At 42.8% G+C, this 27,060-nt stretch overlaps 2 protein-coding genes and 1 long non-coding RNA gene across 5 annotated transcripts; 1 reads left to right on the forward strand and 2 right to left on the reverse strand.

Moving 5' to 3' along the window:
* Positions 1–262: 262 nt before the first annotated feature.
* LOC138912931 (uncharacterized) lies at positions 263–2,937 on the reverse strand. Of its 3 annotated transcripts, none has more exons than XR_011418506.1 (3): positions 2,833–2,937; positions 2,525–2,770; positions 263–1,810 (listed from the first exon to the last, which is right to left on the reverse strand). It is a non-coding gene; the product is annotated as an uncharacterized lncRNA (long non-coding RNA). The 3 variants fall into 3 exon arrangements; XR_011418504.1 differs by having other exon boundaries at positions 266–1,796; XR_011418505.1 differs by having other exon boundaries at positions 266–1,796; positions 2,525–2,751; positions 2,833–2,924.
* Positions 2,938–3,654: 717 nt separating this feature from the next.
* On the forward strand, positions 3,655–27,044 carry LOC108066590 (uncharacterized). The gene is made up of 4 exons (XM_017155168.3): positions 3,655–4,871; positions 22,779–23,417; positions 23,970–24,098; positions 24,671–27,044. The coding sequence occupies exons 2-4, from the start codon at positions 22,979–22,981 to the stop codon at positions 25,327–25,329; spliced, it is 1,227 nt and encodes a 408-aa protein (XP_017010657.2). The 5' UTR covers positions 3,655–4,871; positions 22,779–22,978; the 3' UTR covers positions 25,330–27,044.
* Sfp65A (Seminal fluid protein 65A) lies at positions 5,349–5,835 on the reverse strand. The gene has a single exon (XM_017155169.3). The coding sequence runs from the start codon at positions 5,800–5,802 to the stop codon at positions 5,434–5,436; it is 369 nt and encodes a 122-aa protein (XP_017010658.2). The 5' UTR covers positions 5,803–5,835; the 3' UTR covers positions 5,349–5,433.
* Positions 27,045–27,060: the final 16 nt, after the last annotated feature.

Genomic DNA, 27,060 nt, shown 5'->3' on the forward strand with positions numbered 1-27,060 from the left:
CCGGACCGGGCAATAAATACAGCATAGAAATGATGTACGGAAAACGATCGCGTCTAAGGCAGCCTCAGAAGATTCAGCCACAGCTCTCCCCTAGATCTTCAGCTCCTCTTGGCCAAATCGAGAATGGCCATCCCAGACATCCCAGCCAGCATCTCAACGGGGGTGCCTGGTTGACTGGCTGAGTGCCTGGGCGATGGCGATGGTGAGGCCTAGCGAAATTGGCACAGTGGTACCATCACAATGCATAATGGATAGGCCCTTTATTCAAATCGATGCCGCAATGGGCAATTAGTTACGAATAAAATGGCACAGCCACTGGAAACATCAAGTATTCAGTTGCAGGGGCGTTATTAGTGCCCAATACAATTTATTTACTTGGCCATTTTTTATATTTATATAACATTTAGCATTTGTTTCGTTTGATTAAACAGATGAGAGAACAGCATTTAATTTAAATTATGGAAATTAAGTAATAAATATTATGTCAAGGGTCAAAATTATTAAATTATATTAAAATCCTAATAGGTTTGTAGTTAATCAATAAATGATTGCATTTTTAAGGGTAAATGTAAAGCATTACTAAAAGAAAATCACCGAAATTATATAGATACAATTATAATTTCAATACTAATTTATATCAATAAAATAAATTGTATTAAAATTTGTTGGAACCTAAAAAAATATGTTGTTAGCTACCCAGTTGAATACTTCACATTTCCATTACAATTAGTGGTAAATAGAAAGATGAAAACCTTTAGTGTTTTGGCCCACTTGGAGTCACTGTTCCTGCCCAGGGTCTGGCAGCTGCCTAGATGCGGATGCTCGGGGCATCTCCTCCCTCCTCCTGTCTCCTGCCACCGATCCCGATTCCGATCCCGCTCCTGCCGCTCGTTTGGGCTACCACTTTGCGTCTGGAGCTGCTGAAGCTGCCGCTGCCGCAGATTCCGATGCCGAGTGGAGCTGGCGCGGCATTATTAATGATAAATGTGGCTTGCACTCATGATAAATACAGAGAATCGTTGAAAGGTATAAATCAATAATAGAGAAGTTTGTTTGCAGTTAGCAGTTAGGCAGGCTGCGGATGGAGCCGTGATTTTCAGCCAGCAGACAATGAGTTTGCCCGGGCATAATTCACCCGGGAGCAAAAGGTCTTCGTGTGGAAGCTGGCCGAGGGATCTGATTAGCGGAGCGGCCCAGGAGGAGACTTTTCTACTACTGCTGCTGCTGCTGCTTCTTCTGCTCCACAAAATCATGTTCATTAATTGACTAATTAATCGACAGATGTGCGGCCACAAAACAGAGACATAACAAGAGCCAATGCGATTATCAATAACAATTAGCCGACGCCTCTGCGACGGTCTGTCAAATATATGTACGCTGGTCCTCCAGTCTCCAGTCTCTCGTCTCCATCCCACCTTTCAACTTGGCTAGTTGCATTTGAATGCACGAGTTACGCATCCATCAAATGTCAATTGTTTGTCTTGGCTTGGCGCTCCGTCTTCGGAGACGATAGACGAAAGACGAGAGACTCGGCGCATTTCTCATAAATCATTCGAAAGGCTGCGGCATCGTCATCCCAGAATCGAATCCCTGACTCGGCGACGACGTCTTCTGGCTGTCAGAGGAGTCTTGGTCGATATGGAGGAGGAAGCTGAGGAGGTGGTGGGCCTGGCCCACTCCAATGCCCATCCAAGGCATCGAACTTGTCTAGCGCGATGGCCCAGCTGAGTGTCGGCCCTGTCCATCTTGAATTAGTTGAGCAGTCGCAAGACATTAGGTGGAGAGAATGCTGAATGCTGAGGAGGGCTAACTATATTAAGTTTGACTTTTAATGCATAGTTTCGGAGCATTTACTTCTCAAACAATCGCTCAAGGCCTGATTGAATTTTATTTTTAATGCATTTCTAGACTTACGGGTATCTAAAGGTGAATAACACTTATTTTAAGTGTCCTCTCACTATTTTTAATTAAAAATTCTTAGATAGAACATAAATGTTTATTATTTCACTGAACACGATGGAAAAATGAAAATTTATATTTTCATTTTAAATTAAATTATATAAAAAATGTTGAATTCAATGTGGAGATACTCATTTTCATTTTTCCATAGATTTTTTAAAATTATTTGTTGCTATTTCTTTTTTATGGTTGCTTAAACTTTTTTTACGAAGTTTATGAATTTAAAACTATCTATTACAATTTACTACAAAACATTTAAATTGCAACAAGGAAAGATTAAATTACTGCCAGAATCATTCCCATTAAAAGGACCACTTTCAGTCTTTACCTGCCATAATTTTCTCTGATAAAAACACCTAATGATATTAAGTTTAATTACTGATAGAAGCAAGAACTAAGTGCTTTTTTCAGCCTTTATCTGCTCTGATTCCCTTGCCTTTGAAGCACGTTTTTTTGCCAGTTAAGTTTTAAGTACAGCCCGAACCTCGACCCGCCTTCAACTTTGACTGCCCACGCATCGCCCCTTGCCCCTTCCCTTTCCTCGGAACTTTCCACGGACACTCACCTGACGGAGTCGGCAAACTTTTGCATAATAAAGCAGGTGCTTTTCCACCCCCAGAAGGGATCAGAACAGACCTGTCTGACCTCGGCGCCTGAGTCACCAGCACCATCGTCATCAGCACCAACCGTTAATGTGCTGGCGATTTTAGTTATGGCCAGTGGCCACCGCCAGTTGGGAGCTGACCAGCTGGGCAGTGTCCTTTGTCCCGTTGATAATTTAAAGCCAACGACCTGGCCAGGATTAAACCCACTGAATGGCAACTGTATTCTGCGCAAATCACAGAGAAAATAAATACAGGATTTTGTACTTACAGCAATGTCGAGATTGGTAAGCAGCTCTGGTTACATACTTATATTAAGCACACATAATATAATTTGTATTATCTACGATTTGGAGATTGTTAATAAACATAAAATGGGCCATAACATGCATAGCTTATTTTGTTGTAATTCTGATGAATAAATAATGTAATAAGTACTTGGAGCTTTATATAAAATTTAAGAATATTTAAAAAATTAATATTTAATATTACATGTGAATCATTTTATAAATGTAAATGTAATTACATATTTAGTTTCTCAATTTACATGAGAAAAAATTCGATAAAAATATGTTTAAAAATTTTTAAAGACCATTATCGAAATGTAAATTTTCTCTCCGTGTTGCAGGCACACTCCTTTCCACTTAAGCCCCCCAATCTCTTCCGATCCCGCCGTTTGGCAATCTGAATATTCATTTCAATTGTGCGAACTGCATCGGCGGTAAAAGAAAAGCCTGCACCATTCCAGCGGCAGCGGCTTATGGCACTTTCTTTGGGCCAGGAGAGTGCTTTCTGCTTTCGGCCGATGGTGGTGCAGTGGTGCTCCTAGCCGCTGGTGGTGGTGCCTCCGCCCGGTGGGGGACGACGACCCACATAAATCATTCACAATTAGATGCGGACGCAACGGCGGCAGCAGCGGCTTAAACACCTGACCGACTTGCTCCCAAACTCCCAAAAAAAGACTCCAAACGGAGTGGCTTTTCCCCCGAGTTCCACTCAAAAACCGAGTGGTGTGGCATGGGGCTTTGAGTGGACCGATTCCGTGGCGTTCCGCTCGTGTTCCACGGGCCTCGACGGACCTGTTCCCAGTGCGTGCCGTTCAGTATGTACTTGAGACCGGTTCGAAACGTTGCCAGCCGAAAAGTCAGCGGGCCGCGGACACACAAAACATCAAGACCAGCAACTCGCAACATTGGCAACACAGCAGCAACATTGGAAATACAACAGCAACATTAGTTTCCCCGAAAGTTTCAAACCAGGTTTCCGCTGTATTCGATTTGATATGATATCAAAGCTTCGATTTCAAGTGATTTTTTTGTGATCAATGTGCGATCGGCGGTTCGGGAATCTCCAACTCCAGTCGAAGAATGCCGCGTTAATTGAGCTGTACGTACAGCTGTAGTACAAATTTGCATAACCAGTGAGGAGGCATAAACAAATCTGGCCGCGGAGCGTCTTGGTTCACTGATTTAATGCCACAAACAGATTGCAGATTGTAGCCCGCAGCCGCGCCCCTCTGCAACTTGCAACTTCTTCTTCAGCTGGCTGCAACTTGTGCAGCAGCAAGCGACTAGCGACCACCGACCAGCGACCACCTTCACCTCCACCTCGAACTCCTTGCTGCATCTTGGTCAACCTGCTTGGAAGCTTGTTTCTGCGGAAGAGCTGCCGCCGGAGCGCCAGACCCGGCAAAAAAAGCAACAAAAAAAAAACAAAGTTAAAAAAAACGTAAGGAAAAACACATACAGAACAACACGGCCGTTGTCGTCGTCTTTGGAATTTTCTTTAAAAACAACGCGCTAAGATTTACAACGCGGACCCAGGCAAAAAGTGTAAAAGGCAAGCAAATGCAGCCGCGGAATAAAAAAATTAGCGCATAGTGAAGTGTGTGTGTCCGTGTGAGTGTGTAGTAAATACCTATGTGTGTGTATTAGCCAAGTGAAAAAATATATAAAAAAATAAAGCTAACCAACTAAGAGAAAAAGTTTGAAAAGTGTCAAGCGAGCGGCTCGGTGGCGGCCAATAACCCAACGACTGGCATGCAATTGCGGCCAGGCGACCCCGACGGGTTAATTACCGTTATCCTTGCAACACAACAACAACAACAGCAGCCACTAAACGGTACTCAAGTTGTGGATTACGTCTACGCCGCGTTGTCGCCGTGTGAAAGGACAACAGCAACACACTTGCAACATCTGCAGCATCTACAACATTGGCCATAAAAACCGCATTGAACACAAAGTCAAGTGAACATTCCAATTGGCAACGTAACGGGCTAATTGGCACCGACAACCGACAAATCAAAACGAGGTGAGTTTCAAGAATTCAGCATCTCTCGAATCTCCAATCAATTCGTGCCATGAAATTCCTAGTTAGTTAAGATTTTTTCCAGTCTAGCAGTCTCATTATAGACATTTCCCTTTCTTTGAAATATTTCTGGAAGTATTTACCTGTAAATGGTAAGGTCTTTGGACAAATCAAAACAATAGGGTTTTTTAGAGGCCCACATATTAGTTTCCCCCTTGATCTCTTCTAATTAGTTACGCTATTTACACTTTCGATTGTCCAGACAAGTCTAATAAGAATAATACCATTACATAAATTCCAAAATATGACATATTTGTACAAATAAAATGAGCTTTATACAAACGATTTTTGAACTATAAAATCTCACAATAATGGGATTATGTAACTTTCAAAATATGACATATTTGTATAAATAGTTAAATTGAGAAACCATTAGATATATCTTGTTGCTTGACTTGATATTGTAAGAAAAAGCTTGAGTAAGGATCAGAATGCATTTATTACAAATTCTTAAAATATGATCGTAGTTCGATCGCCTGTTCGATTATTCCAAGGTCATTCCAATTCAGCCTTTGGCTTTGCGGGTGGCGGTCTTGGTCTTTGTCTTGGGCTTTTTCGTCACCGATTGAACCTTGCTGTTAACTGCGTTCACCTTACCGTTCGCTTTATGCTTGCTCTCGCTCGTAATGACAATATTATTACCAAGACCCTTCAATGGGGGACCTTTTTTACCGGGAACATCGCCGATTTTGGTTTCTTGCATGAACCCCGGTCCTGGAACTACGGAATTCCCCGAGGCATTATCCAAGCCAGATGTGGAGGTGTTCACTGATATGGCACCGCCATTAACTACTATGCTATTCACACTATTCTCTTGTTGATTAGTTAGAGCGCCTGCACAAAGAAAAAGCAAAAGTCCGAGTGTCCAACCCATAGTCCGTGGCGATTCGATCGATATAGGTAGGAAACTTGGGCCTGATCTTACCAATACGAGTGTGACTAACAGAAATTTAAGGCTTTGACATTTTGACGATTCGCTATAGGTATATCTAATAATATGGTATATTTATATAGAACTACCATGACATTTGATGTATTGGAACCACAAGTTGTTCGACTTCAACTGTGATTCGTAAACTTCTTCGAGGAGTAACATTTCCTTTGATCTCTCTTCTTCGGTGCGACTTAAAAGCGGGCCAGGCTGTAGGCCAATTCCAGGGAAGTCCACTCCATCAGGCCGAGGGACCCATCGAGTTTTCCCAACTGCAGATACATTTGTGATGGCTGCAGACCGCTCGGCTTCGATTCTTGTAGCTTGTATCTCTCAATTTCCATTAGACGCTGAACGAACGGGTTCTCTTTTAGGCTCTGAAGTTCTGAAGTGAATTTATGTCGGGCCGCTAAACAATTGATGCTGAAAAATGATGGCAATGACAAAGTGATTACTGCCCGGCAGTGGAAAGCGACGAGAGAGATGGCAGCAATCGAAGTTCAAGTTGAGAAATAACATTTTCAATTTTCAATTGTGGGGCATGAGCTGATGCCTCGGAGGAGGAAAAGTGAAAATGAAATGGGCTGCAGACAAAAGCGGTTCATCATTAATCATTTAGTTTGTTGTTCTTGCAACGCAACCGAAAATACACCTATTTATACGTACATAATCGTCTTGACTGGGGCACTTCTTCTTCGTTTGGGGCACGTTCTTGATTTGAATCTCTTGCCTCCATACGCCGTCCCATTTTTTCCCGTGTTTGTTTCGTCTCTGAGTATTTGCCTTTGGTAAATTGCTCATCGTCATGCTTTTATGATTTGGTATATTATTTTTGAGAATTTGATGCGCTCAACTTGATAAGCCCAAAGCGCCCTGTGCTTTTCCACCTTTCCCCTTGGATCCCCTTACCCACCTGCATTCCTGACTTATTGTTGTGCTCCCCGGTGTACGTGTGTCTGTGTGTAGGTGTGTCCACAGCACCCAGCCCAAAACTCCAGAATTATTTTAACAGTATCCAGAGAAGCGCTTTTTTGTCGATCTCCCTTCCCCAGTAATAAAAAGTTTAAAGTTTTAAAAACAAGCCAGGTACAAAAAGTATTTGTTGATCCTATAAATACTCTACAATTAAGATATAGATTAATTTTATTTTATTTAATTATTATTAAAAAATATAATTTAAATGCCAATATAATCCTCACTTTTCTAAAAATATTATTTAAATACCTTTTTATTATTTTTTTAAATTTTTACATTTTTATTAACTTTATTAATTTCTATTAATTAGAAAACCTATTAAGTTGTTCCTAACTTGACATTTAATGAAAAGAAACCGTAAAATTCAGAAAACCCAACTCCATTTAGAGTGTTCCCAAACCCAAAACCTGCAAACAAACTTTGCCAGCTCCTCGAAATGCTTGCACATCAAACTTTTATTTACCATTGTCGAGAGCAGTACAGCAAAGCCCCCCGATAACATCCTTCTTCGCCCCTTTTCCCCCAAGTAATATCCAGCCCACCCTCGTTGCAATAATTTCATTTCGCTGTACAGTTTATTATATAATTTTTGTCCCTCTTTGACTTTTATCTTACGTTTATTATGCCCCATGGAATTTGCCGATTTCCAGACGCTGTCCAACAACCCGCTGGAGGTCAATGTCTCCGCCCATCCACCCAACAACCCACCACTCGAGCACATCCCTAAGATACATCCTGGCCCCGTGGCATCTTTAAGAGTTGTAATAACTTTGGCACAACTTTGGCCCGGCTGTTATATGTATGTACATTCGTGTCTCTGGCTTTCAGCTGGGACTTTGGTCCGGGGGCAAAGTGCTAAAATGCCTTGACGCATTCTTTTGCACTTGTTCTTCATCTCGGGGAGATGGGGATCCCCCTCCGAAGCTGTCCAAATGTCAGACTCACTCCCACATTGGCTACATCCAGGAATCCTTGGCGGAAAACGTCGACTTGTAATAATCATAATCGTAAATTTGCAAAAAGCTGGCCGAGCCGAGCCGTGTGTCCTGGCTGCTTTAGTCCTTGGGGCCCGTTTAGCATTTTGCGCGGATCCTACGAGGGGCCATTGCCAAAAGGGGGCGTGTCCGTGGGCGTTGTGTTGTAGGCGTCATCATCATTATTATGGCCCTGTTTTATTTATTTTTTTTTTCGTTCCTTTTTTTCAGTGGGTGTGCGCCTTGTGCGTGGTTAAATTGTTGGGGGCGAGTTCTCGCAGCTCTCACAGAAGAAACCGCCTCCTGTCCATCGACTTGGCGAAAGGCATTTAAAAAGTTTTCTAAACTTCATTTTGAAGTTTTATTACCAGCGCAGAATAAGATGCCGTGCAATTTCTTCCGCCCGCATTTCTCTATTCGCTCTTCTTTTTCCGGCTTGTTGTTGAAATTTGCTCTATTAAAATTCCGAGGCGCAGTTATGCCGGCACAGGACCTCGGTGCAGATGCCGCAAATGCCATCGTTCCAGGATCCACGCCCAGCGAGATCCTGTGGGAGGCCTGCATCTGGTGGAGCCATCAGTTATGCAGGTTGTTCCTCTTCTCCTTGCTCCTTTTTCTCCACTGCTTATCCTTGCTGGCGGCTTAGCAGCTTTGTCGGACTCAGCCAAGCAGCCTGAAAACCAGCATCCAGCTGCTGGAGCAAGCAGCAGCTAGGAGCCAGGAGCCAGGACTCTCTGGGTAAGTCTTAGTTATGTGGAACTGGCATTTATCTTGCGATAATAGCAAGTTGTGCGAGGCGAAGGCAGTGGCGGAATGCACAGGGATGCTCAAGGAGGTGTCTTAAAAATGAGATAGAATTAAAGATATTTCCTTCAAGGCAAATTAAGAGATTTATAACAAATTTCAAAGAATATATCTGATATAAATAAACCAAAATATCAATAAAAATCCTTAAGATAATAGTTTAGCTAGTAAACCCCCTTTAGCACGCCCCTGACTAGCTACTTTATCCACTGCAGCATATGCTGCCTGTGAATTTAACATTTTCCTTGCGCCAGACAAAGTATGCATTCAAACAAGTCACACGCAAAATGTGAAAGGATGAGGATGCAGGCAGCCAAGGATGTTACTCGAGGATGCTTAACCCCAAAAAACCCCCTTCTTAGTTTCGTCCTCGTGCATTTTGTCCCTAACGAAAATGTTTATCTGTGTAACTGTAAGCAGGATAAACGCACGCTTACACATGGAGACATGGAGACAGATACACAGATACAGATACAGATGCTGGGGCAGAAACTTGAGCTACAACAAAAATAGATCAGTTTAAGTACAAATGGCCGCCGATGCCACGCCCCCCTCCCCTTCTTCTTCCTTCGCCCCCTTTTCTTCCGCTTCCCTGTTCTTTTCTTCTTGATATACTTTTGCGGTTTCTTTCACTTCCGTTCGCTCTTTCGCTCCTTTCTTTCACACGCGCCCAGCGTCCATTGTTAAACTTTAATGCCAAAATGGAGGTACGGTGGTGGTGCGAACCTCGTGATCCAAAGGGGCGGGAACGGGGCGCCCCGAGGGGGGCGTGGCTGTACAAATTTCACGAAAATTGTCCTTGTTTCGGCGCACGGGGAAAACTTTATTTTAGTTTCGTCCTCTTACTACTTTGCCCAGATGGAAAGCGTTATTTTATTGAATTCTCCTCTCTTTTTTCCCTGCAGGTTGCAGGACCAAAAAAAAAAAAACAAGAAAAAAAGAAACCAGCTAACAGGGAAAATTCTGTTGCCACAAAAGTTTTTCGTTTCATTTTCCATTTTTTGCACATTTGCCTGCTCGATTTTCGTCCTGCTGCTTATTTACTTTGTTGTCCTTGCTGGTCCTTTGGTTACTATAGTTTTTCCTCCTTTTTCCTTTTAGTTTTTAAGTCCGGTTGTTGGTCTTACGTAGATTTGGTTTTGCAGTTTTTGTTGCATTAGCTGGTCGTTGAGGCGTAAAGTTCAATGGCGGGTTAAATGGACTTAATACCGGAACTTTTTAGAACTTTTCCCCCTTCCTCTTCCCCGCGGCCACTGCCTCCCGCAGGACCAAACTTTTGGCGTTGATCGTCCTGGGCAACAAAGTGAAAGTTTTTTTGTTGAACAGCTTAAAAAGAGATTGGCTTTCCTGCTCTTTCCCTCTCTTCCTATCTCTTTCTCGCCGGCCAAAGGATTTAGCAGTTTGCCCAAGTTTGTGTGTGTGGCCAAGTTCGATGGCAATGGAAATGTGGAAAAGGAATTTTCGACAGTAACAATAAGTGATGGCCGAATGTGTTCGCTCAAGTTCCTGCTGCCTTCGAGGATAAAGTTTTTAGGTGACAAAGGAAAAAGTTGGAAATTATTTGAAATGCTTTTCAAATGGCGAATGGGCGAAATTGAAATGGAATATGCACATTTAAGTCGAACTTATCTGAAAATAGTTTCCCAAATGCAATTTAAGAGTATGTGGCTTTGAATCTGAAAACTTTAGTTGCGACTAGATTTTATTTTTTTTTAGAAAACTTCTTCCCCGAAAAGCTTTACCTCTTCAAATTTCAGGGCGCGTGTCAAAAATTTCGTTTCCATCACTTGGAAAACCCTTCAGACTTCCAACTTGGCCAACTTTGGCGGCGCTGAGGGCACTAAGGAAAATTTGTAGCCAGTTATGCAAAGGAGGCCAGCAAACAAAACCGTCAAAAAAATAAGGAAAGGGCGCAAAGAATAGGGGAAAAAAACGGAGTCCCGTGTCAGCTTTTTATGCCTTTGGCCAAAGGACATGCTGGCAATTTTGATACCCAAGAAGGGGAAAAAGGGAGCATTTTCCAGGGGGGTAGAAGGCAGAGGGCAGAGGGCAATCGAGGCGACAAGTTGTTAAGTAAGCAGCGACAACTCAAATAAAAGGCCAGCGGAATGAGATCCGAGATAGTTTCGCTGCTCTCGGGGAGTCGGGGAGGTGTAAAAAGGCCATCAAAAAGCCCGGGCACTTCGGGAGATTTTTCTTAAAGTTTCCCGTAGTTTTCCCCATTCCGAGGTAAACAAAAACTAAAAGTGAGAAAAGCAAGCGCCGCTGAGATTGAATAGATTGAGGAGATTGAGTCTCTGCAACACTCTTCTTCTTCTTCTGTCTTCTGTATACAATATTAAAATTCGCTTATGCCCAGGACGGCAGACAGACGTCTTATCTGCTGGCCAGGTCTTACCTGCAGTTGTTTTAGGCGGCTTTTGTTTGGTTTCCGCTTCACACTTCCCAAGTGTCGGGGTTCTGATGACTCCCAGATGCGGTTTATGTGACATGCGGGCCAGGGAAACTCAAGAAACTAAAGAAGCGGCAGCGGCAGCAGGCAGTAAACAAACGAATGCTGGCAGGTGAGTGGCAGCAGTGGTGGAGTTTCAGGGGGGTTCCACGGTTTTCAGGGGCGGAAGGGGACAAGGTGTGGCTGGTGGCTGATGGCTGGCTGGTAACAGAAGTCATACAAACGCAAGAAAAAAACGAGGCGACAGACAATACAAGACTTCGAACTTGTCATACAAAACGCTGGCGCAACAATCAATGGAATTTATGGTCGCAGCAGGTTCAGTGCCAGTGCCAATCCCAAACCGCATCCCAATCCCAAGCCCACAGACAGAATCCAGCCCAAAAGATCCAGCAAACCCCTTCCTTAAGCTGCCCGGACTGACTGACATGTGCACTTGGAGAAAAGTCTCAAGGTCCTGGATGTTTAAGTCCAAGATATGGATGGTATATAATATGATATGGAATCTCACATTTAAAAAATTATTTTGTCGTTTGATTGAGCATGTTTAAAAATTTTTAAAAATGTTAAAAATAAATTAGTTTAAATTACAAAGAAAACAATAAAATAAATGTATTTTAGATGCTTTCTAACCTATAGATAAAATATTGTGTGGAATAACTTTTTCTTTAAACACTTAACATTTATTTGCTGTGATTTTGTTTGTGTATAAAGATAAAGGATTCTTGGAGTGTTAACTTGTCTTAGTGTACTTAAGCATTTTTAACGCCATTTGATGCCTTTTCACACATTCGGCAAAGCGAAAAACAAACACCACCAGAACCCAGAACCCCAAACCTTAAGCGAACCGAAAAAAATAAAACTCGAGGAACACTTAGTCAGCCCATCATCGTCCTTCGTCCTGCCCCTCCCCTTCCCCATCACCGACTCATCCTTTTTACTGCCCTCGGAATCCAGGACTTTCTTATGCGGCTTGTGTTTACACTAAAATACCCGGGTCCTGAAAATATAAAAAGAAGAAGAAGAAGGGGAGTAGCCCAGCTACTGTATTGAATTTCACGCATCATTTGGCTAAGGTTCATTCGGTTCTTGGTTTTGGTTTGGTTTTAGGTTTTCGGTTTTCGGACCCCGAGGCGTGGGTGCAACTTTTTGACTTTGCGGCTAGCTTAAAATTAAAACAAATATCGGGAAACACGCAGGTTGTGGAAGTGGGCGAAGGTGTTGGAGTCGGCATTTAATTTCAGACAGGTGGAAGATTCCCGGGTCGGGCGAGGAAATGTAATATGCCTTGCATGCCCATTTAGTTAAGGAGCTGTTTGTGTTGTGGTTGCCCAAAGTGAAGTGCGAGTGGGAAAATATGTGCGGAATGTGTGTCTAAAGCTGCCTAAAGGGTTCGGAAATTCGGGGAAATTGAGGGTTGGAAGTGAGTGTGGCATTCCTATGTGTTGGATATCAATAGGTAGTCGCAAGATAATGAAACTGAAACAGGTTAGAGGAGAGAACCGAGAATAATTTCAGATATTTGTAAGAGTTCAACAAGGAACACACTTAAAGGGGGTTTAAGGGTGAAGAAAGGTGTACAATTTAGGTGATAAAAATAAATTAATATTCCGTTAAAGCCCTTTTAACAAACAGCGATACTTTGCACTTGCTTGTTTCTACTGATGATTCCTGTTCTCTTTTTCGCTCAATTGAAACCGCTTTTATAATTAAAACTTTAGTTGGTTCGAAAAGCCGAGAACACAACTCCAATCCCAGAACCAACCGTGAAACCGCAAACATATATTACGTAATTCCCTCGCTGCACAGCATTATAAAAATAAAACCTCGATATATTTATTTTTGCTGCCCTCGGTCTGCCCCAATGCTGATTAATGTGGATTGCCCGACAAATGTGTGCACATTAGCATTAAAATATATGTATATATACATTGGACAGTACATCTATGGATGCTCTCTTTTTTGGGGCCCAACTTTTATTAGACCAATTAAATTGCGGTCGGGGATGAAGAGTTGAAAAGCCAAAAAATATATATAGAAAATTCGGTTGCCATTTAATGTGCAGTAATTTTCACCCAACAAAGGAGGGCAATTAGGGGAGTTCTTCAGCCCGACAAAAAAAACCAAACTATTGTTGTTCTAGGCGGCGAACTAAGACATCATGATATGATAGATTTTTGTTTTTGTTTTTCTGGGGGAAAAGGGCAGGGAAGCCCAACTAATTAGCCATCATCAGCAGCGGCGGCTACACAATTTCCATCAAACAACAAACACAAAACACTAAACTGCACTGGCCAGTTAACCGCAGGTACATGAGGGTTTTTCGGGTCTTTTGGGGTTTTTTTGTTTGGTTTTCGGGAAGCGTTAGTAACTAAATTAGCGGCCTCTGTTTTTTGTATTTTTGGTTCCCACTTTTTGTGGTGCTTTTTCCTTTGTCGAGTATTTTTTCGGCTGCAGCCACAAATTATTGGGCCCAGTGTTTTAGTTTTGTCTCCTCTTTGCTTTGTTCAGTCGACTGTTGTCTGTTGCTTAATTTCCAGTTGCATTTGCCCGGCTAATACAGACATCTCGCTAAAGATGGCAGGGTAAAAGAAAAGAGAGCGCGGGGAAAGCAGAAAGCACTTTTAGATAAAAGGTTTTTCATGTCGTCTCCATTTGGAATTCATGCCACTATGGGAAGGCTATATCTATCCGAATAGCTATGGTCATGGTCATGGCATGGCCCTGGACTCTCGGATTCGGATTCGGAATCGGATCTTCCGCCGCAGACAAGACAACGGTTTTTCAGAGAGAGAGAGAGAAAAGGAAAAACCTTCGTCGCGTTCGAGTGAAAAACTTTTAGTGGAAACCGTTGGTCGGCAAATTATGCATGCAGTTGCAGCGCAGCGTTTTTTCTTTGTTTTTCTCTTTTGGTTTGGTTTCTTTTTTTGGGGAAGCTCTAAAAGCCTTTGGTTTATTAATGTTTGTCCAAAATTTAGGAGGTTCCATCTGAGAGTGCTACTTCATCTTGTGTCTGCTGCATTTACGGTGATTTAAGTTGGCTAAAATGATTTGGTCTGTCATTAATTTACCCGCCGTCAAAAGCGGAGTTATTAGCGTGCGGGTTCCTCAAACACGTTTCCACTTCTGCTTTTCTGCTGGTTGAGTAGCTTTTCACGTTGTTGTTGATGTTTTCTTCCCCCCGTTTTGGGCCAGAACCGCTGCTGCAGGCCATTTTGCCGCCTTCTCTTCATCGTGTAGCGGCTACTCGAACTGCTGCTTTTCTACTGCTTACTGAAGAAGCTCTCGAGAGGCGAAGACGACGACAGCTACAACCGCTGAAACATCTAAAATGTGGGACTGATGATGGTGGCGGCCACTCGGAATGACAACAAATTAGACAGTTAATGTTAACAATCTTTTATGATATTTACATTTGGAAAATTGTTAAAGTTGATTTATTGCGCAGAGTGCGGGGAGAGTCTTCACTGTGGGAACATTCCCGGTGGGTTGGGCAGTGAAGATTAATTCTGCAAGTGGATTAAGAAAAACAGGTTGCCTTTCACTAAGAAATTTACTAGTAATAAAATAATATCTTAAACCTCAACAAAATACATAAGTAAATTGATTAATATGCCATGATATTATATCTTTAATAGCTTTAAGTTATCAATCTTATTTAAAGACCTATTATATTTCATAAACAAATATTATTAATAAACTCCCTAACCACAACCTAGATTTTCGCATAGATTATCTCGAGTATGCTAAGTATTTTCCATTATTTCCGCTAGCTGCGCAATTTCGACTCACATTTCGTTTTTTTTCGCCGACCGCTTTAAAGTGGAAAATCGTTTTGGGAGGACCATCAATCATTTTTTCACAAAAATGTCCAAAGCGAGCTCAACTCGAGTTTGCTTTTAGAGTCCTGGTACTGGAATCGAGGCTCAGTCTCATCCACAGCTGTCTGCTCAAATCTGTATCAGCTCTATCACTTGCCAGCCACGCCCCCCATTCCGCCCCCGCCCCCCGGCACAACATGTCAACAATACAAATGATGGGCGCGTCAACAAAGGGGCGTGGCACGGCAGCAGCTAACTGTAATAGAGATAAATTCGCTTCATTTTTTGCTGTCGCTGATAAAAACAAAAAAAGACGAAAAAACTGGAGCAAAATCGGGGGTACAGTGGGGTCGTCGCGGTGAGGTACAGTGGGGAGTGGGGAGTTGGGTGTTTTTCCTCCTTTTTTTTTGGTTTAGTAGATAGGGGGGGCCAACAGCTGCCTTTGAAGCGACGCGCTGACAATGTCATTTGGCGACCACTTTATTGGCTTTAATGACAGCGCGGCAAGGTGTCCCTTTGGAGATTCCTTTTGGAGCAGCTGCTGGCCATCATCTGGAGCGGAGTTCGGGCGGTAAGCCCCGGTATTACTGCTGCCTCTCGAAAAGCGGAGCAGCCCGGTGGGACTGCGAACTGAGACTGCGAATGGTACTGGGACCCACTCCCCAACAATTGCCGGCCCCGCCAGTACGTGCGATTATTATCATCAATTTTGTGCCGACCGAGTGAGTGATGATTGTTCCAGCGAACGGAAACCCGGCTACGTTTCCACTTACCCTCGTTGTTCTTCGCGGGCTTGTTACTGCTTTTCGCAGCCGCTCGGTGGGTGGCTGCAATGCCTTCAAAAGCGTAACTACACGCGGACAAAAAAAGACTGGAGATTAATTTACTTTTTAACTTAATTTTTCTGCGAAAGTTAAATTAATAAAAAATTTTACACTGTTGTAACTTTTATTAAAAGTCTTAAAATTTATGAACATGTTAATACAGAAACAAAAAAGTTTGAGTGCTTACATATCTGAGATAATTGTGATATTTATAAAAAACTATGATGGTTTGTTGATAAACATTAGATAGTAAAATTAACTTATTACTTATCCTTAAAACATGTTTTGTAAAGGGAAACTGATTTAATTCGTGTAAAATTTATTTTACTGGATAAATCGTTTTTATTTATTTTGATCAATAAATTAGAGAGTTTAATTATATAAAAAATTCCTTGTATTAGTTTTGAGTTTCGGAAGTTGTTTGATAAATTTCAAAATATTTTTCAAGTGTAAGAATACTGCAATAAAACGGGGGCAGGTGGATAGGTAACTCCGAAACAGTCTAACAACAACAAGTATTGGTACCACAGCCCCAAAAAGAAGAAGAATGGCAATGAGATTACAAGGCTGAGCTGAGTCAGTCCCATTCCGAGCCGGAGTTTCTTTGGCCGGCTCCTGACTGCTGGGCGTCTGTAAGCGTTAAAACGAACTCAAGTGGAAAACAATCTAATTTGCTAAAATTTCTTCCGCTCAGTTCGGGGGCTCTCCCTCCACCATCCTATTCGAAGATATTTTTTGCTTCTATTCCAGCTGGTTGTGCTGGTGTTTCTCCTTTGCTCTTCAACTCAATTAAAGTTGATGGCCATTTTGCGTCGTCTTGGCCAATATTGTTGACTGCTTTGGCATTGGCTTTTATGTGCTCGGTTTTTAGCTTGGTTTATGAGCTCCCCGGCAAAGGAACTCTTTGCCTGCCCGGCTGTTTTATGTATTTATTTGTTTATAATTCGATTCGAGTGAGAGTTGGAATCGAGTTTATTGAGAGCCATTGAAAGTTGTTAATTTGATTGAGGGTTCTGGGTTCTGGGGGGCGTGAACAGTTAACCTGGTAGCCCGGAGAAAACTTTCCAGATTGGTCAGTTCATAGAGATTTTTATCTATATTGCTTCCTCCCCACTTTGCTGGTAAACTTTTCCCTGACATGATAATATATTTATGCGTATTTCAATTTATCTTTCTGCTCACATCCCAATTTCTTTATTATTTTAACATCTCGTCCCGCACTCTGCAGATTTCCTTCCAACTTTGACCTTTTTCTGTCGTCTTTCGGACAGGACAAAGGCAGAGAACGTTAATCTATTGTTTTTGCCAGTCAAGCAGGCAGACATGATGACATACCCCGCCTCCCCGCATTATCGCTATATAAAGCATAGAAGTCCTCTTTCCTCATATATGTATTTTCCTATTTTGCTATTAATGTCAGGGAAAATGTTTTGCTTGCGATTGGAAATTTGTTTGTCCTGCCATGTCCTGTCCTCTCGGCTTGACATTGTCCTAGAGACTGGACATTTGTCCTTTTCCCTCGTCCTGCTTCGTTGTGCTTTATGACTTCACACAGCCACTTGATATATGAGGCATTTGCATGTGCCATAAATTTCTGCTGGCTTTGACTCTGCTCATTTAATATTCATAAATTTCTGCAGCCCCGAAAAACATGAAGAAAAATAAATAGAATAAAATATGATTGTGGCAAGGGAGGGATGGGGGATCCAAACTAATTTCCACAGCCCCAAAACTGTTGTCATTTATTCTCGCCACACCCTCCACTAAGCCGCATAGTCCTTAGTCCCATACCCATTTTCCCCTGCCACAGCCTGCTAATTGTTTTATGTGCCAAGATTTGTGTCTCTGTCCTTGTTTTTTTTTGTCGGGCTTTTGCAGCTCTCAGCCGCCCTAAACATGTTTGCACAGTCTTTGCCAGCCACGCCCACCAACCAGATTGGGAGTAGTTATTGTTCTTCGGGGGAAGGAGTGAGTACACGGAGGGAAAATACTACAGATTTTCTCACACTATTTCTGCAGTTTCATAGAAGGGTGCTAGGAATTGAAATGTACTATGACATTAAACCGAAATAAATAAAATGTAAAGTTCACTTCATTTTGAAAGGATATTATTATTTAAATAAATGTGATTAAACATATAATCTTGGACCGAGCTTGTCAAATAGGAAAATTTCTGTGTAAAGGGGGGTGTGGCAGTTTTCACTTGCTTTTCGATTAGACCGCTCTGTTCGCCTGTGCTAACAACGAAGAATTAATTCATTTTATGTTTCCTGTGTGTGTGTGTATCTGTACCTTATGGATACGTAGCTGCTGCTTACGCCTACATATTGATTTTCGTATTTATTTTACTTTTTCGCTTTCTGCCTTTGATTATTTCCCTGGGACTCTTCGAATCGGGACCCAGGAGTCGATGGATGGATATGGATGGACTGCTGCTGGCTGCAGGCCAGGTCTTTTGTACTGTACAGTGCAGTCCGAATGAAGCGAACAACTCGGTGGGCCCCTCTACCAAAGGGTAGCCCCTGTCGAGGCTCCACTGTGCCAGTGCCGCTGGCAAGAAAAATGATTGCCAAGTGGCCCGAGCCAAAAGGTGAGGTTCTCAGCTGCCTTCTATTCCTTTATGCGCGTGTGTGGCCCGCGGCTGTCCCGGGGAATCTATCAGTTGAACCTGCTCCTGCTCCTCCTTCCCCCTGGAACTCCATCCAACTCAGGACAGCCTTTATTGAGTTTGTTCGCAGGCAAATTGCATTAGACACTTGGCAGCAGCAGCAGCAGAAATGAAAGAAAACGGACTCCCCATCGCAGTCATAACTTGGGTCGTAGTGAAAATTAAATTTTAAACAAAATATATCATAAACATGCAGCGAACTCAACCCTAAATATTTCAAGTGCCCTGCCCCCGACTCCCTGGCATTTTTTATGTTTCCTCAACAAGTGTGGGGAAAATGTGTTGAGCCCTATCTCAAAGACGAGCGAGGTTTTATGGCCCAAGCGTCCTTTTTCTTTCAACAGAATGCGTTTTGTGTAACTCGATCGCAGCCCCTGGTCCCGGAATACTCGAGGCATTAATGTCTTATTGACAGCTCAGGATTAGAACGAAGCCAAGTGTCTGCCGGCTGGGTGAGTGTGTTTGAAAAGGGATTATAAAGCGATTTGTTTGTCGAAAATTATGAATCTGGGAACACAGAGCACTGAGCACTGAACCCAGAACAGGGAGAACAGCAGCTCCCACACGCTGTGTGTGGCTCAGAGTCAGTTTTGATATGCTGAGATGCCAAGAAGGGAAAATCAGGCAGCGATGGCATCTCAAATCTCTTGGCTTTTGTTTGGCAGCATGCTTTACGGTATTTTCAGGGAGGAAGGGCTGAAATTTCATCAATTTTGACGTAAGCCAAAACAGCATTAACTAGTTGGTTTTCGGGGCTCAAGACAATGCCTTTTGGCTGAAAGGGGATTAGAAACAAGACCGAATATCGGCTGCAGTAATTTCTAAATTTACTTATCTCCAACTTAAATCCCTAACAGGGTCATAAAATTAGACTGAGACTCCTAACCATTGTTAACTGTTCCCCAATCTTAACTACCTTCCCGAAAATAGAAATGTTTATTTCCATTTTGGGTTTATCTGGCCAACATGTCAGGTGCCCAACAATGCTTGTTTTATCCCAAATCTCAAATCTAATCTCGGATTCATTAGTGTTATGCATATGTGTGTTTGGTAATTTCAAAATCGATCGATCGCAACGATGCGAAGATCCCACAACGAAATTCCAGCCCGCGGTTTCACATTCGATGATTTCGATTTGAATTTGAATTGGCAATAAAACGCCAAGTTTATCAGCTGCCGAAGGGTCGCCTAAGCCTAAACAGAAGATAAAGGTCTGCGGTTTTCCAGTTTTTCTTGCCCCAGGCCTCGAACTCGTTATACAACTCTATTAGTTTTCATTTCGTTCGGTCGCGCATACAAATCAACTAATTTTCCCCCCAACATCCCCATCAAATATCGCTTTCTGTGGAGTGCACTCCAAAATGAGTTGGTTTCTCCTCCTCATAATTTATGTAAATCCAACGAAGGCTGTCACTTTTATCTCCCTCGCTGAGTACTTGTCCATGGGCATTTGAATAAAATTTCAATTTTCATGCGCTGTGTCCGAGTCCAATTTATATTATATGCCAGCGAGTTAACTCAATTATTCTGCTAGAATTCCGGACCTGGCCAACAGTTTCCTCTCCTTGTTATTGGTGCAATATTATGTCGCTGCTCCGGCAGCATTTATTTACCCAAAAAATAAATGCCAGACACGTCCCCCACATATATATCCATGTCTGACTCTTCGACTTTAAGGATAAAATAGAGCAACCGAAGCAATTTTTGATTGTGGCAGGGGACTGACTTTCCTCTGACATTTTGGGCTTAAAGCATCCGACCCTGCGGGTTTAAAGCAAGCAAATTCCTTTACCCTGACCTTTGGGGGCTTAAAAATTGCCTTTAAATGGGATTTAATGCTCTTATCAGAGGCATTCGTTCGAATTCAATAAATAATTCCCCAGATTACGGCCTTTAATTAAATGCTCTGAAATATTTTGCTATTTTTTCCATTTCAACTGCAGCTTAAGTTATTCCCTAACGTGAAACGCATGGAATTATTTCGCTCACATATTTAGGTAATTAAGTTGCAGGGGCGGCGAAAGCTGAAAATGTTAATTTGGTATGTGTTAATTTCGAGAGCCAAAAACTCGTAATAAACATTTTTGGCAATTTTCACAACTCCCCCCTTTTGTGGGCCAACCCTCTGCAACAATAATAATTTCTACACGCTCATATTCGAGGGCAAATAATAGTGGTGGTGGCCGAGAAATATAAATGAAAATAATGTACAAACATTTCGCACTAATTAAAAATCAGGGCGAGGATTTCCGGGGGTCATGAATGGAAATATAAATATTGAATCGATGCTGCCTGGAATTGAATAGGACATGTGTAATTGCTTTTCCCATCTCGGCGATGTGTGAATATCGATTGTTGTGCATTCTGCAGTTATTGATGGGGCAGCCCCGTTTGTTACTTTTCATTTTCATTTCATTTCCCGATTTTTGTTGCTGGCCTGGGCGTTTCTCGTTTTGTTTGTTTTCCGGATAGTGGGCGGTGGTGCCATCACATCTACCATTCGATTGGCAAACAGAGGAAGCCGCCGGCAGGCACGTTTCCACGCAAAACCGATTGAAACTGAAGACGCGTTTTTGGACATTCAATTGGGAATCGCTAGGAGATGGAGCCCACGCACTGCCAGATGACAGCTGTCGCCGCAGACTTGTACTTAACAATAGAATTGCCAAAGACCCAACTTCGAATTCGACTCCGGAGTCCGGAGACCAAGTCAACTGCCATCAAAGGCAAATCAAAATCAAAGTGCGCTGAGCTCGGGCTCACGTGACTCTACAATTTATTTCAAGCATGCAGCGAAAATAAATTTATTAATAGCCCCAGTCAGTGGAGACGAAGAAGTATTACCGCCACCCACACAGCTTTTCACAGTATCTCTCTCCATCTCCATCACCACTCTACGTTCCATGTTCATTCATTCATTCAAAAAAAATACGAAAAAAAAGCAAAAGATTCGCAGTTGGATTCGCAATTTCGCTTGCGTGAAGGAAGTTCAGTTTTCAGTTTTCTGCCCGTTCTCGGGGTCCGCGTCAATTTATGCGCCTCACGTTTTCTCATTTTCAAGAATGACTAAATATCGTTTACACCGAACTCGCCCCTCCAAGCTGCACTAGCCACTCGGCTGCATTTCTGCATATGAAGTATTATTTGCGCAAGTGGAATTAAACTTTCCTCGGAAAACTGGCCACTTTTTATGTTTTTTATTCCCAAGCCAGCGAATATACATTTCTGTAATTAAGCGCGTGCCATGTTTGAAAAGGAACACAGGGAAAAAAGGTTTAAAGCAAAAATAAAATATTTAACTAATAGGGAAAAGTTTCAATAGAGTCATGGAAATGTTTAGAAAATGGAATTTATATCTAAAAAATATATTTTTTAGTATAAATAAAATATTTCTTCTTGTGTAAAAGGTTAAATATTCTTGGTGCCCCAATCCGGTATGCATTTCCATTTGTTTGCTGCGAAAAACGTTGAAAATTTCGGCAGCCTCAGCGGCTAATGCCTGAAACGTGTCGGCCTCTGATGGTTTGGTAACGGAACGAAAAAAAGAGTAGTTCGAAATGGAAGTCGAGAACTTTGTGAAAGGGTTGCCAACTGGAGTGAAACAGATTTATTTGGTTTTGGCCAGGCGGAAATCTACAGAGCAATATAAAGCCAACTAACGAAGCTCTCGGCTTCATTTTCACCTGTCGTTTAGCCCGAGCACAGTTTTTCACCTCTCCTCCCCCTCGTGGAGCTTGCAAATTAGCGTTAATTTATCAGGATTATTGCCTCGCAAATCAAGTTTGTTCAGACAAGTGCCGAGAAAGAGGATCGAAAGAGAGCGCAACTCTGACACAATAGAGGATGTTTTTAATAAAGCAAATTCGAGGCACTGGGAACTCAGAACTGTAACTAATGCTGACTTCTAGCCTGATATCGAACTGTCAAGCTGTCAATTCTCGTTAGCAGTGCCTGCCATGTGTGATGCTGATGTTGATGTCCTATGTGTATCCGCATCTATAGCATCCTAGCAGCCAGAGTCCCCTCGTCTGTCTGTGCGGCTCTGCTACTCGAAGTATCTGCCAGATAGCAGATACGTTGGCAGAGCTGTTCAAAAATTCAATTTCCAGCTGAAAAGATACAAATGCCGGCGGGGGCGGGGGCAGAGGGGAGTTACAAATTGGAAATAGGTAGAAAAAAGTCATTGAGAAACGATTGCTGACATGAGTCTCTCTGGCATGCGAGGGAATGTTAACTTGGCCAGGACTAGCTGGCTTAGAGATACAGATACAGAGCCTGAAAAATGTGAAAGCTTATTTTCCTTTTTCAGGGAGGGGGGAGAAATGCGCAAATACTGACAGCACAATTAAGGCTTTAATTGGCAAAACTAACTTGCTCCTTCCGTTTGCGTTTTCCTTTCAGTTCAGCCAGCAAGAACAAGAAAAAGAAAAAGAACGGCGCCCGGAGAAAATCCCAATCCCTTCACCATGCGCCAAACGGAGGACTAACAGACAACGGCGATAACTGGCAATAAGCGAGGAGCGTCAAAGGATTGCAGCAGGCCCCGTCTACCCTCCACCTTCTGGAAAGCTCCCCCCAGTCCTTCGGAAAACTCAAGGAAAATGCCATCCGTAGCGAACAACAACTACAGCAACGATGCGCGTCTCAGTTACGTTGTAAATCAAGTTGCATCCGTATCTGTATCTGCATCCGTATCCGCGTCCGCGTCCGCATCCGCACCCCTCTTGCCCTCCGCATCCGCATTTCCCACTTTCAGTCCGCCGCGGATTGCCAGTTTGGTGGCCAGCAGCTCCGCGGAGGACCTGAGCAGCTTCGGGGATGTGACATTCGACATTTTCGATGACGATGACGACTTGTTCGGCTCGCCAATGGCCTTCGATGCCAGCGAACAGGGCCTGTGGAACGGTCGCTTCGTGCCGCCCCCGCCCCGCCCGCCCTTCTTCGTCGACGAGCCGGTGCTGAGCGACGGCCTGACCACGTGTGATCTGTGCTCCTGGGCGATGCCCACCAAGAGCACCTTCATGTTCGAGGGCACGATAGGTGAGTGCGAATGCAAAAATGGGTTCACTGGGCGGAAAAACTACGTCCAATCGCATAAAAAACAGAAAAACAGTAAATCAAATACTTAATTCAGAAACGGAATATCTTAATCCTCCATCAAAGAATAAAATGAAATAAATTCAAAATCCTTTTTAAATTACTTTGAAAATTTGATTTCATCTTAGACATAAACTATTAATTAAAATTGAAGACAACAAAATTTGATAACATAAAACTGTAGGGATGTAGGAGTACTTTTCTAACTTAATCTGGTTGAATGTAGACTTTTTTCAGTGTTAATTACTAAGAGTAATTAGCCAATCTGTATAACATAATCTTGTTTTAAATTTACTTTTCTCAGTTTAAGAAACAATATCGTACTTTGTAGACGGTTCTGGATCTATAAATTTAATTTATTATTAAAAACAATTTATTAGGCAAGCAATCCTGTTCTTGGTAGACTTTTCTCAGTGTAAAAAATTGAGCTGAGGGCTGCGTAACTGCCGTTACTAACCGTTACCCCTTTCGTCCATTCTTATATTTTTTTTGCAGAAAAGGCCACAGAACTGGGATGGCCACTGACGCTGATCATCGTGTCCGTGTTGTCGGCGCTGCTAGGCGCCATCATCATGATTGCCGTGGTGCGCTGCCGGCGCAAAAAGTCCTCCAACAATCGCAACGGTGAGTACTCACATGGCCACATGGCAACATGGCCAACTTGGCCGAAAAACAGTGGGCGTAAGCCAAACACAGTGGGCACAGTGGATGGGCAGTCAAGGTTTAACAAAATATCTAAAACCAATCAATAAAAAAATATTAATAAATAAATAAATATATGTAAATTATTGTTTCATCTATAATAATAAAAAAACACTAACAAAAAGGAATATAGCTTCTGTAGCCAAAAAAGTTTTGACATTAAAACCTAAAAAATAAACATAAACTTGGTAATAATTAGATAAACCTTTAATTTCAATATTTAGAAGCCTTTGAATATTTTTTTACTATTTCTAAAACTTCGGTCAGAACCTCATCCACTGTGCCCTTTGCAGTTGGCCATTACGAGGCCTTTACCGGTGTTGACTCTCACAACATTCGGCGACTGTTTTCGCAACTGTGACCCACCAAACTAACCGCCCCTCCTTTCTCTTCTCCCCTCTCTCTCTCTGTTTTCCGGCACCCATCTCGTGTGTGTTTATGTGCGGCATCTGCATCGGTTCCTCCAACTGCAACTCCACTTCCAACTCCAACAGACACGCACGTGCAGTGGTGGTCCCGCAACAAGCGCGCCCACGGCAACGGTTTGAGTGGTGCGGGCGGGGCCAATGGGACGGCGGGTGGTGCTGCCGGCAGTGCGCACCACCACAACGGCAGCAGCAGCAACATAAACAACAACCACCTGAGGCGGAGCAACATCTACACGGCCCACCCGGCGGACAGCATACGAGGTCTGCAGCCGCTGCCGGTGGTGCTGCCGTTGCCCATGCCACTGCCATTGCCACTGCCCCACCCACCTTCTGGTGGTGCCTCGCCGGCGTCGTCGTCGATCACACCGCCTGCCCCACAGCAGCAGCAGCAGCAGTTACAGTTGCCGCAACAGCAGCAGCAGCAGCAATCGAGCCACTACTTCCATCCATACCAGCAGCAGCATCTGCACCACTCACATACGCATTCGCACCACCAGCATCACCACACACACCACCATGTGCCGCTGTATCCGCACGACTGCGAGGAGGACGCCGCCTACGAGGAGCCGGAGTACCATCAGCCGCAGCAGCTGCACTCGGTGAACAGCAGCAGCTCCCTGTCCTCGATTGGCTCCGCCTCACCTCTGCCGCCGGAAGCGAGCAGTTCCGGTGGCACCAACTGGCCACCGGGAGCCACGGCCGCCACCATGGTGATAGCCAGCTGAGAAACGGGCCAGGACTGCGCCTGGATTTGGCAGCAGTGAGGAAGGATGGCCGGCGGACCCACTTGAGATGCAGCGCACATGGCAGGGTGCAGATCATAAAGGGGATTACACGTAACAATTTTGTGAAGTTTATTTTTCGCCAGTTCATCCAGCTAGGAGTCCCTAAATGTATCTCCAACTACGAGTGTGTGTGTGTGTGTGTCGCCAATTGGGAAAACCGAAACGAATTTAGTGTCACTTCCGTTTCCGTTTCGCAAACTATCGGGGCAGACAGGCGAGAGGCGAGAGGGCTGCGGTGTGGTGTTGCCACAGGACATGCTCTTTACATGCCATGCACGTTTCGTCCTTTATTGCCGCTCGGCATTAGAACAGGGATTTTGTCGGATTAAAGCAAATAAAGGGCGTGCTTTCTGTTTGCACCCAACTGGTAACTGGTAACTGCCGATGATGCCACAAGTTTAAATCGAAATACCCCGGAAAGTTTCGGTTATATCGAACTCGGCCCATAAAGGATACATGTGTAATTTTAAAGGGTAATCCTGTGGCCGATAGAGGAGAGCCCGTAAATTTACCACTTGTTTTTTGTTTAAATAGACATTTTCTGCTCAAGGCCTGTGGGTAAATGTATCTCAAACTGTCCCGGGCAGACATTGAGCCACAACTTTGTGGCTTTTCACTTCATTCCGCTCTTGTTCGGCCATGACGAGAGCAAATGGCTTCTGGAACTGGCAAAAACCCAATGAGGTTAAAGCGAAAATTGAAGAGAAAGTCCGGTGAGAAGCCAGCAATCGCAATATCATCCGCTAAATCATTAATCAAATTATGAGCTCAAGCATCTAATGGCATTTGCATTTTTAAATAGGCACTCGTAATGGCAAACCCATGACAAGCATATCAACAACAACAAAATAAGCTCAGCAAAACAGCCAACAAAAGTACTTAAAACAATCAAACATTGCAGCAACTTACTATATAAATGTAAACAAAAACTCGCGCCATTGTATATTAATTGTAAATATTTTTTGCAGTCCGCTCCAATTGGCAATTAGCAGCCGGAGCGTGCAACAGAAGTTTCTTCAACAACTAAATATTGCATAATTTCAATTCGATAAAAAAGCAGAAAGCAAAACAACATAACGAAAACAAAAACAAAACATTCCTCTTCAAAGCAAACGCAAAGTTCAAGTTTTCATTTAACAATTACAATTTACGACAAAACACACAACCAAAGACTAGTCATTTAAGTCACAACGTCGCTATGTACAAACAATTTAAACGAGAGATAAAATATGATTAAGCCAGTTAATTAATTCGATTTATGAATGCCTCATTCGAATGCATTCGCTTCGCATTTATTAGTTTTACGAGATGAAAGAACAACTGCAATATTGTATTTTAAATATTTATTCATAAAACGCACTTTTGCCCACTCCCCTTCTATCCCAAAATAACAATAATCGTAATTAGCATTTATAATTAAAACCCCGAACATCAAGTAAATAATAAATACTAAAAAAAGAAAGACGAGCGGAAAATGCGCAAAAAAATTACTACGAGCAACTCAAAATGTTCCAATGTTTAGATTAGCCAACTAATTACGTGGAAATGTAAACAAAAGCAAAAACTTCATAGTTTTCATAACAAATTCATTAAATTGTGCAGAAATAATTTAGGCACACAAAATACGAAATGAAAATAAAAACAAAAGAAATACACAAAATCATATTCAAA

This window comes from Drosophila takahashii, chromosome 3L, assembly GCF_030179915.1.
Source record: "Drosophila takahashii strain IR98-3 E-12201 chromosome 3L, DtakHiC1v2, whole genome shotgun sequence".
In the NCBI taxonomy this organism is placed as follows: domain Eukaryota; kingdom Metazoa; phylum Arthropoda; class Insecta; order Diptera; family Drosophilidae; genus Drosophila; species Drosophila takahashii.

Excerpts from the sequence above, each read along its gene's own strand:
- Sfp65A (XM_017155169.3), bottom strand. The coding sequence starts at position 5,802 with ATGGGTTGGACACTCGGACTTTTGCTTTTTCTTTGTGCAGGCGCTCTA.
- LOC108066590 (XM_017155168.3), top strand. The coding sequence starts at position 22,979 with ATGCCATCCGTAGCGAACAACAACTACAGCAACGATGCGCGTCTCAGT. Across the intron at positions 23,418-23,969 it reads CATGTTCGAGGGCACGATAG|AAAAGGCCACAGAACTGGGA; the intron begins GTGAGTGCGAAT and ends TTTTTTTTGCAG. Across the intron at positions 24,099-24,670 it reads GTCCTCCAACAATCGCAACG|ACACGCACGTGCAGTGGTGG; the intron begins GTGAGTACTCAC and ends CAACTCCAACAG.